This window comes from Giraffa tippelskirchi, chromosome 6 (assembly GCF_054371585.1).
Source record: "Giraffa tippelskirchi isolate mGirTip1 chromosome 6, T2T-mGirTip1v1.2.pri, whole genome shotgun sequence".
Classification (NCBI taxonomy): domain Eukaryota; kingdom Metazoa; phylum Chordata; class Mammalia; order Artiodactyla; family Giraffidae; genus Giraffa; species Giraffa tippelskirchi.
The window spans coordinates 116648232-116658973 of record NC_137280.1 but is presented as its reverse complement, the minus strand read 5'-3'; the positions used below and the strand labels follow the sequence as shown (position 1 = coordinate 116658973).

Genomic DNA, 10742 nt, shown 5'->3' with positions numbered 1-10742 from the left:
GCAGGGCGGGCAAAAGGGGCCCCAGCTACACAAGGGTCAGCACTACCGGGTCATTCCCGGGAATGATCTCATCCGCGGGAGTGGCGCCTGTGGTATATGTGCAGAGCCTAATAACGACCCCTCTCCAACCACCGCCCCTGGAGCCAGAGGGGCTGGGGACCCAGCAGGCGCTGAATAAGCGCTCTGAGAGTGACTGACGGGGCCATGTGGGAGAACTGAACAATCACTCATGAACAAGCACTACTTGAGCACCTTCTGTATGCCTCACACTGGGGAGGCGGAATGGTGGGGGCAGTGATGTCACTTGGAGAAGTGAAGCAGGCAGAGGCTCAGGGCATGCCCACTCCAGGCGGGGACCCCAGCAGCTACTTTATTTCAGGTAGGACAGAAGCCCCTAAATCGAGGACTTTTCAATGCCCGGGGCTGGGGGGCTGTCCCCATGGGATCCCATAACGTCAGAGCTGTGCTGGGTGTGCTGCAGAGGGGGCCACGAGCCCCTCAGATTGGGGAGCTCAGGCCTCCTCCCTCAGACTGGAGGTTTCCGAGGGCTGGAGCCGGGCAGGTCTCCCCTGTCAGTTTGGGACTTCCCAGAGGGAGAAGGGTCAGGGTGTCTCCCCTCTCAGACCAGCAGAAATAATTATATCAGGAGGTGTGGGGACTGGTCTCTTTCCTCCCGGGACTCAAGAGCGTTGGGCAAAGTCACAGGAGCAGAAGGAGTCATCCAAAAGCACAGCAATTTCTCCAGAAAAATGAAAACAGGAAAGAAACCCCACACCCCACAAATGCATCCACCCTTGGGACTGTCAGCACGAGACATGTGGTTCTCGGGTGTGGATTTAAATGGGGACCTAGGTCCTAAGGCAGGGACGCAGCAGTTCCCCAGGGTCAGGGCAGCGCCGGCCGCATGCTCAGTCCTCATCCTCGCTGGTGTAGATGCCTGCTTCCCAGCGCTCTGCCATCGCATTCCTGTGTCGGGTCACCCGTGTGGCCTCTAGAATCTGCAAAAGGAAGCATGGAGTTTCTTCAGGGCTCTAAGCCCCCAAACATCTCCCCCCACCGCTAACTCCTAGGAAAGTCCTGGAGAACAGGTAGAGTAGGACTGCCACCTCCTGTTTCAGACCCTCCACTCCTAGTAACAGTGCCAAGGAATGTGCTAACTCATGCTGAACCCCACAGGAGGGAAATGCCCGGGCCTGGCATTGTGGACTCAGATAAAAATGAAAGTGAAAGTGTTAGTTGCTCGGTTGTGTCAGACTCTTTGTGACCCCATGGACTATAGCCTGCCAGACTCCTCTGTCTGTGGGATTCTTCAGGCAAGAACACTGGAGTGGGTTGCCATTCCCTTCTCTGGGGGATCTTCCCAACCTAGGGATCAAACTCGAGTTTACTGCATTGCATGCAGAGAGGGTCACAAATGTATTCCACAAAACCACTGAGGTAGGTGACCTTCTATACACTCTCAGGTGGACCCCTCCCTCAAAGAAAATATCCCTGTCTTGGGCCAAGCCTGCCCCAAAACCATCTCCTCAAAAGGCAGCAGGTGGACCCTCTTTTCACAATCTGTACCTGTGGCAGGCATCAAAAGCAGATCACAGAGAAGTCCACCTCAGGCAGACACTACCAATCAAGAAGATACCAGGGCAAGTACCCACACCCAGAAGAAAAGCTTCCCATGACCCTGATACCAGGGGACAGGGGGCACTGATGTGATGGTGGGGGGGGGGACGGGGAGGAAGGCCCAGATCCTTGCCCCAGGAGCACACTCACCTCCGAGTTGACATCATCCAAGGGATTGATGCCGGCATACTACAGGAAAGGAACACATGTTAGTCCCCGGGGCCTTCCAGCCCTCCCCACTGGACTTGATGCACAGTCACATTTGGGGCAGAAGGGAAGGCCTTCCCTGCCCACTCTGGTCCCCCAAGTGCTCCTCAATCACCCCAAACTCAAAACTACCCACCATGGGTTCCCTCATGTTGTCCCCATCATTTGCAACTGTTTTCTCTTTGTAAACGTCATCATAACAAAGACAATTGACATTTACAGAGCTCTTGCTGCGGCCAGCCCTGCTCTAAGGTTCGAAGGGGGACGTTCTTATTATCATGCTCATTTTACAGGGGAGGAGACCGAGGGTCAGAGATGGGCAGGGTCTTGCCCATCACATAGTCAGCAAGCAGTAGGACTGGGACTTGAACCCAGGTCCCCAGGCTCCACTCTGCCCCAAACTACTAGGCCAGATGGTAAGCACCACATGGGCAAGGCTGGAGAGGGTGTTATTCTTTGTGGTGTAACAGTTCCTGTCCAGAGAGGAGACTGCCTCATGGTTACAAATGTAGGGTTTGGAGTCAGGCCTGGCTTGGGAACTCAGGCTATATGACACTGCATGGGTGCTTAGTCACTCACTTGTGTCCAACTCTTTGTGACGCTGTGGACTGTAGCCCACTAGGCTCCTCTGTCCATGGGATTTTCCAGGCAAAAATATCGGAGTGGTGGAGAAGGAAATGGCAACGCATCCAGCATTCTTGCCTGGAAAAGTCTATGGACAGAGGAGCCTGGCAGGCTGCAGTCCGTGGGGTTACATGACTGAGCACATGTGCATGAGGGTGGAGGGAGATGGGCTGGTAGCAATAAACTGGTAGAACTGGAAAAAAAAAATCGGAGTGGATTGCCATGTCCTCCTCCAAGGGATCTTCCTAACCAAGGGATCCAACCTGCATCTCTTACGTCTCCTGCATTGGCAGGTGGGTTCTTTACCACTAGCGCCACCTGGGAAGTCCTGTATGACCCTGGGCACGAGCAAGTATGGCTTTCTCAACAAAAAGGAAACAAAAATCCCTCCAGGTGTTAAAGGCACGGTGCTTGCAGAGCCCCAAGTCATGCATCATGTGATGTGGATAATGATGTTGATGGTAATAAACACATGAAAATAATAAGGATCACTTTGATAGACTGCCACTGCTCTCCTCCAAGCAGAGCTCATCCTCAGCCTTTGGCTCAGGGGGAACAACCTCATGATGGGGACTCTGCTTATACAGCCCAGACATGAAGAGAAACTCGGTTTATCCATCGTGCACCTCACCCATACTTCTCCACCCCTAATGGGAAGTCAGACCTCAGCCAGGCCTCCAGGGGGATGGCAGAACTCAAGACTCACCCACTGTTCCTTCTTCTTTCTCTGCTGGAGAGCATCCTCGGCCGGGGCCTCCACCGTCCACACCAGGTCCGAGTGCAGGTGGATGGGGGTGAAATAGTGTGACTCAGACACTGAGTAGCTGCCTGTGATGCCTGGTGGGGGTGTGTGAGGGGAGAGGAAGGAAAAGGCATCAGGGAGGGTCCCAGAGTCTCCTGAGGGCATAACATCTGTGAGAACTAAACCCAAGAGACACAGATTCTGGCTAAGAGGCTGGACCAGCTAAGAAGATGAATGAATGGACAGACAGAGCAGACAGCTGGTTGGGAAAACTGATAGACAGATTGATCAGAATAGCCAGTCAGGAGAAACTGGATCGACAGATGGGCTGACCATGCAAGGAGAAAAACACTAGAAAGTGACACGGGGTGGGGGTAGTTCACATTGACAAAAAGGAGCAATTGATCGAGAGACTAGAACATCTGTAAACTTCTATGCACCTAACAACAAAGTCTCCAAATCCATAAAGCAAAAAACTCAAGGCAAAGCTAACATCTTTCTCCAAAATCTACTGCTTCAGCAGACAGACAAGTGGATAGAACAGCCAACCCAGGTAGTGGATAAAGTCCCCCAGACGTTCCCCCACCCTCAGCCTCTCCTGGCATCTTCATACTCCTCTTGCCACCCTCCTCTGAGACTCTGCACAAAGCAGCCTTTCCCAGGACCCATCCTCACCGGATGTGCAGGAGGAGCTCCTAGAGTTGTGGTCACAGGACTCATCTGAGAAGACCTCAGGGTACAGAGCACTCCGCCGCTCCTCGGCCACCTCCCGCTCCCGTCGCAAGACATTCTCCACTTCCCTCTCCAGCAGCTCAGATGACTGGGACTTCTGTAGCCTCAGTGCAGGGGCCCCCGCCACCTCCCAGCCCCAAACTCTGGGGGCCTCAGCTCTCTCAGGTTCATCCGGGACTCTGAACCGCAGGGGCCGCAGATGGAAGTACTCCTGTCTCAGGACACCCCTGCTGGCATGCAGGGGTCCCCGGGGGGGCTCCTGCTTCATGCCTGAGGGCTTTGCAGAGGATTCTGAGGGACGCCTCTGAGACCCTGTAGCCTTGGGAGAGCCCACTGGCCTGGCTTCATCTGCTGAGAGGTCACCGGGCCTGCGGTAGGCGTGGGAGGCAGGGGACTCTCCTGGGGGCGTCCCAGGGCTCAGGTACGGTTGGTAGGCATCAGGTGGGATACGGCTCACCTTCCTCACCTCTGGGGCCGGGCTGGCCGTGTGGGCATCCAGGGTTTGGCTGAGGATGGAGTCTGAGCTGTGGACTCTTCGGAGTCTGGGCTGGGGTCCTTCGGAGGACCAGTCGGGCGTGGACGCCCGGCCTGCCTGCAGCCCCTCCCGCCGGTGGTCCTCCTCACGCCGTGACTCCTGAGCAATGTCCCGCTGTACGTAGAGTGATGGACGGCCCCTGTCCCGCCATGGTGCTGCAGCCAGGCTCACCTTGCTCAGCAGCAGCCTGGCTGGGATCTCCACCAGCTCCTGGTGGCTGGCTGCCCGCTGAAGCCCCCTCTGCTTTCGGAGGTCCGCCTCCCGCTCCTGGGCCAATCGGATCTCCCGCTCAATGGGCGTCTCCTTGAGGAGCTCTGGGGACTCCTCTCTGGACCGGGAACTGGGGTCCTCCAGGGCTTGGGCACCAGACCTGGTGGGCAAAGGGTGAACCCTCTTCTCTTCCATGACCACTTCCTTCACCTGGGGTTTGACTGGGAGGACATACCCATTGGCCAGGGGTGGCCTGCTCAGGGACTTGGAGGCCTGACTGGCCCCAGGTGGGGAGTTCTGAGAGGCCACTGCATTTACATGGGCCACTTTGGGTTGGGGGCTCTGAGGAACCTCTGAATTCATGTGGGCCACCCCAGGTGGGGGGTTTCGAGAGATCCCTGCCTTTGCATGGGCCACCCTGGGTTGGGGGCTCTGAGGAACCCTTGCATTGGTGTGGGCCACTCCAGGTGGGGGGTTCGCCTGCTCCAGGTTCAGGAACTGCCGCCTGGCTGCCAGGAAGTCGATCTGCTCCCTGTCAATCTCATTCTCCTCCAGGGGCATGGACTGTGGTCGGCTGGGGCCCCTGGGCTCCCTATGGTCAGGGGCACCATGGAGCGTGGCCACCGTGCCACTCTTCCTGACGGCCTGGCCCCGAATGACTGCCTGGCGCTCCTGCTCCAGGTTCTGTGGCTGCCAGGGTGGGGTGTCCCTGGCCTCCAGGTGGTAGGCCTTCACCTCCTCATCCTCATTATCCTCAGGGCAGGGTGGCCATGGGGCTGTCCGGCCAGGGAAGACACTCAGGCTGCGGGATGTCCCCATCCGCGTCATTTCCAGGGAAGCCTCATGGTCAGTAGGCCATGCTGGTGTCTCATCCTGGCTCCAGACACTGGCCATGGGCCCCACGCCCACCATCTCAAACGTGTAGCTAGTGTCACCGTCGAAGGCCACACTGGCCATGCGGGATGAGTGAGGGATGCCAAAGATGGGATATCTGGTAACTCGGTCCATGTTCAGAGGGAGGTCTCTGAGCTCCCAGGGTGGAGACGATCTGGGCTCACTGAAGGAGGAGAAGGATGTGTGGGTTACCAGGTCAGAGAACTTGGGGAGAGCTGTAGTCCCTCTCCCTCCAAGGACAAAGTCTTGGCCAAATGGCCTCTGTGATTGGCTAAGGGATGAGTAAGTGACTCAGCCCTGCCAATCAGAGCATTCTATACTTGGACTTCTGTTATTTGTACAGGGATGGACATGTGACCCAACCTGACCAATGACATTAAACTCTGGGACTTTGTAATTAAAGTGCAAAATTGGACCCTCTTCCCCACTGGGCTTGTGAGGCTGATAGGATGAAACTGAGAACTGTTGGGGGGTCATATTTGCCCTTGAGGACACATATTTGCTTAAGAGCACCCCCAATTTCAACACAGCACCCTAAAAAACATTGTTTCAGCTTCTGGATCCAGCCACACCTGAATCCCTCAGGGCCCCTGTACTGATTAACAACTCGCCCCTGTGTGTCTAACATTTGCAGGCACCCCTCCCACCTCCTCTCCCAGACACTGCACACCCTGTTGGGTGCCAGCTCGCTGGGTCCAGACCCAGGGGGGCTACCCCCCGACAGACTCTCTCTAAGGGCACACACATTTTGAGTTTCCTTCTGTGACTCTTTGTTTCATCTGACATTTACAGATGGCCCCACCTCTCACTGAGGGATGTCAAGTGGGGAAATTGAGGCCCAGGGAGGGGTGTGACTAGACAGAGAATCCCGTATCTGGCTCTCTCCTCGAACTTGCCCACAGGGACACCTTGTCCCATCCAGATGATTGTGGCCTCAGCACTATAAAACTTGGCTCAGCTAAGGAGTACCTTGGGCCCTGTCCCTCAGGGCCAGGCAACACCCTGACCCAGTGCCCCAGGGGGCCCAGCCCCACCAGGAGTTGGGGCTCCCTCTGAGCAAGTCTCCAGGAGCCTTTGTGGAGGCCAGGCAGCTGCTCTCACACCTCCACAACTCCTGGTGTCTCCAGGCTGCAATCTTTACATCCTGCCCAGGACACTCAAGGCCACCACCTCAACCCAAACCCATGAACTCTACAGGCACCAGACCTCAAATCTGACCCTTTCCTCCTCCCTCTGTTGAGAGGACCTTGGTTTCTGCTCTTCCACAGTCTCCTTAGCTGCAGCCCAGGACACCTCCTCCAGGGAGCTCCTCCAGATTGCCCCCACCCTTGGAGCCTGTGGCCTGAGCATCCCATGTGTACCTGGCCCAGTACAGCTGAGGAAAGGAAGCTAAGCTGTCCTCAACTCCTCAAGCAGCCCTTGTCCCCATCCTCAGCCCCCTGATGTCACCAAGACTACTGGGTACATTGCTGCCTTTTTACACTAACTTGCTTGTAAAAGTGAAATGTGGTTTTAAAAGAAAACTGCAGACCCTCCCTGAGCTGGAAAAGGACACCAAGCAACCTAAAATCGATCATGGGGATCCATGCTATAACTAACTCGTTCTTATCATGCAGTCTTTCAAATACTGAAACTAGGAAAAAAATATTTAAAAACAAGCAGGCTTGGGTGATAAGTCCTAGCCAAGAGGGCTGAGCCTCTATCCCAAAGACTTTAGTGGCTGGGTGTGTACCCATCTTTGCAAGGAGAAGAAGATTGTTTAAGGCCTGTCACCTCCCACTGCAAGCCATCAGCTCCCTCCCAGTGGCCTCCCTCCCTCCCAGGGGCCCAGGTGAGCATCTCCCCCAGTAGCCCAGAGTCTGGTACACAGCAAGTGCTAAATAAAGGCTAGCTGACTCTCACTCTGCCTGCCGAGGGGCCAGGGTTAGAGTTCATTCAAGCTGGCTGCCCCTCCAGGCTTCCCCCCTAGCCCCAAGCTACCCTAGAAGGCAGGTGTGGTCCCCATGCCCTGTGCGGGCGTGGTGGGGCTGATGCAGAAATGTTTGCCTAGTGAGTGGCCAGAGGCTTACCCAGCAGGATTTATAAGCCACAGGGGACATTAACTCCAGGAAAAAGAATTGCACACCCAGAGGGTGTTGAGTCTCCCGGTGGGTGGGGCAGGGTGGGGGACACATCCCTTCTCAGCCCATTCCTTCTGGGTGATTCACTGAGGCCAGCAGGGTGGGATCCCTCTTTGCCTGTGTCCTTGGGCAAGTCTCCCCCAGTTCCCCACCGACCCCAGTGTCCCTCTGGATGGTAGGTAGGTCCAGAGCACGCGGCTGCCACAGTGAGAGGCTGCCGTAGGCACCAGATAAATGCTTTCATAGCAGTGGCTGATGCTTTTAATTTTTAAACCCTGGATCCACCACTGATCTCAGAGTGACCCTGGGGCAGGCACTCCCTCGCCAAGCCTCAGTCTGTAAGGTGGGACTGTGGTAACTCCACATCAGGGCCTGGGGAGGAACCAGGCGGCCTGAGCAGGTGCCTGGCACACAGAAACATTGGAGAAGAAACCGCCTTCCTGGAGGTCTCACAAACTGTGCAAATGAGCTGTACTAGCAATCAGAGCCTTCCAACTCCCCGAGTGACTCCTCCCAACCGGGCATCTCATGCCAGCACTTTGTTGGCCTCTCACGAGAGTCTGCGACCCGGGGGGTTTTCTGTGCCCAACATGAACCAGAGGAAACCGAGGCCCTGGGAGGGGTCACACAGGGAATGACAGAGCAACAGATTCTGAAGCTGGGCAGTCACCTCCTCCTCCAGGAAGCTCTCCCAGATTGCTCCTCCCCAGTCCCAACTCTGTACCCTGTTAATACCAAAACTGAAACTGGGTTTATGGCCCCTGGGCCACATACCTGCTTCCTCATCACTGCAACTGGCCTCCTGCCCTCGGGCAAAGGCCTGCTGGAGGGGCCTGGGGCTCAGACAGGGCCAGCCACACAGCAGGGACAGGCTCTTGGGGTTCCTCTTTTGTCCCTCTAGGCTACAGTCCCCAAGACCCTGGTAGCAGGGCCCCTTAACACACCTGGACTCTGGACCGAGTCTCTGCCCCACACCCACGGGATTCTAGCCGCCCTCCTGGAGGCTGGACACCCCCCCTCATGCTGAGACCATCCCACCCCCTCCAGTGAGCCCCAATCAGGCCCCAGCCCATGGTGTGGGGGGGGTGTCGTAGGCTGCTCAAGCCCTCCCCAAGCAAGCCTCTGGCTGGTGCTAAGCATCTCCCCAGAAACCCCCGAATTTCCAGAATCAGTGGGGGTGCGCTGTGCCTCTGGCCCCAGGGGTGTGATCAGGCCGCTTCCTTAGAGGGTCAGGGCTCAAAGCCAATGGATTTGGGGTCCTGAAGCCCAGGGTGGAGACTGGGGCCCTGGTAGGGCTCAGGGACCAGCCTCTGCTCCCCTAGGCAGGTGCAGCACAGGAAGGACATAGACCAGCCTCAGGGCCAGCCAGGGGGCTCAGAGCAAGGGGAGGTCCCCCCAGTCCCTGGAAGCCCACTGAACCCAGAGGGGGCTGGGGTGGGGATAAGGACTTCCTCCCTGTACCCGGAGGGCCCCACTGGTGTCAGAAGGTGCTGCTGACACACAAACCCCCATGCCAAAAGCAGAGCTCCCCGCCCAAGCAGAACCCCCAACCCTCACCCCTCACCTTAGTGTCCATCCCGCCCTCCTTTGCCCCAGCCTCACCCGCGCTCTCAGCCCCACAGACTCCAAGCCTCGCTCTGGCTCCTTAGCTGGCACAGGGGCCTCCCAGCCCTGCCCTGGCCCAGGTTGCCAGGGGACAGGGCTCCACCCCGGGAAGCAGGTGCACCCTCTCCTCCCAGGCCCCACCTGGGCTCCAGAAACAAAGTTCAGAGGAGGAAGAGAAAGACGACACCGCTGCAGAGGGAGGTGGTTGCTGCGCCACGCTGCACTGCCCCTTGGCACCCAGGGCCCCAGCCCACAAAGCCTGAGCCAGAACTCACCCCTAAACCCTCTGGGCCTCCCCACCACCTCCCAGCATCGCTCAGAAAGGTGCCTTCGGTCTCCTGGGGTCACAGAGATGGTCCACGAGCCAGCTGCTGTTCCTTAGAGGCGGGTCCAAGTCCAAATCCCAACCCAGGCCGACCGGCTCAGCCCACCCTCTGGGGCCATTTCCCCTGAGAGATCCTTACCGGGACCAGCCCAGTGTCCTAGTCTCTGGGGATTCAGCTGGGCTTAAATTCAAATCCCACTTAACCACTCAGAGCCCATTTCCTCCTCCAGGAAGCGGGGGACATCACAGGATGGGGGGACACACCCCAGCCCACTTCCAATAAAGGGCCAAATGAGGACATAAAGGTGCCAGAAAGTGTTGGGATAGTTGGGGCCCGGGCCCACTGAGGCTCGAGGTAGAGGCAGGTGTTCCCAGCACACGGCTGTGGTGTCTGATTCTTGGCCAAGGTGCAGAGGACCTGCTAGCGCCACGGGGACCCTGAGCCTGAGGGAGAATCAGCCCACCGGGTGCTATGGTTGGTCTACGGGGAAGGGTACACAGTGGGCTGGGCTTCCGTTCCTGGCTGGGGTGGTGGTGGGGAGGTGGGGGGCAATCTCTGTCCTGGCCTGCCCCTTGGCTAGCTGTGGGGCCCCTCTGAACCTCAGTCTCTTCCATCCGATGTGCCCCCAGCTCCGAATCTGGCAGGGCTGCTCACAGTGTGGGGGAAGGGTGGAGACTGGGTCACCCCACATGCTGGGGCACTCGTGATCCCAGACTGGGGCAACCTCCCCCACAGGGCTCACTTGCCCTTGTGTTAGCCTGGGCAAGCCAAGGCCCAGAAGGGGTGGCCACTCCTCCTACCCAGATTATGTAGTGAGAGTAGTGGGGCTGGCAGCTTCCGCCCCATGTCCCCACCTGTTTGCCAGGAACCAGCTTCTCTGCCAAGCTTGAGGGTGGCTGCCCCCGGGGGACTGTGAGCCCAGCAAGGGGCAGCCTCACAACCAAGGTGGGGTGGGCAGGTGTGGAACCCGAGGGCCCCCAGGAAACAAGCTAAGTCATGCCACTGGAAGCAGCCCCCTTACCTCCAGGCCTTACCTGCCCAGGTGCCACACAGGTGCAGGTGGGGACTCTACCAACACCCCTACACACCGCACTGGCTTGAGTCTGAGGGGTGCAGAGCCACAGACAGGA

General features: G+C 57.6%; 1 protein-coding gene across 2 annotated transcripts; it reads right to left on the bottom strand.

Annotated features, from left to right (window-relative positions):
- Window positions 1-317: 317 nt before the first annotated feature.
- On the bottom strand, window positions 318-10675 carry MISP (mitotic spindle positioning). 2 transcript variants are annotated; one of them, XM_081502363.1, is made up of 6 exons: window positions 10647-10675; window positions 5085-5724; window positions 3866-4964; window positions 3155-3285; window positions 1768-1806; window positions 318-998 (listed from the first exon to the last, which is right to left on the bottom strand). In XM_081502363.1, the coding sequence occupies exons 2-6, from the start codon at window positions 5673-5675 to the stop codon at window positions 909-911; spliced, it is 1950 nt and encodes a 649-aa protein (XP_081358489.1). In that variant the 5' UTR covers window positions 5676-5724; window positions 10647-10675; the 3' UTR covers window positions 318-908. The 2 variants fall into 2 exon arrangements, with proteins under 2 accessions (XP_081358489.1, XP_081358488.1); XM_081502362.1 differs by having other exon boundaries at window positions 3866-5724.
- Between the last annotated feature and the right edge of the window lie 67 nt (window positions 10676-10742).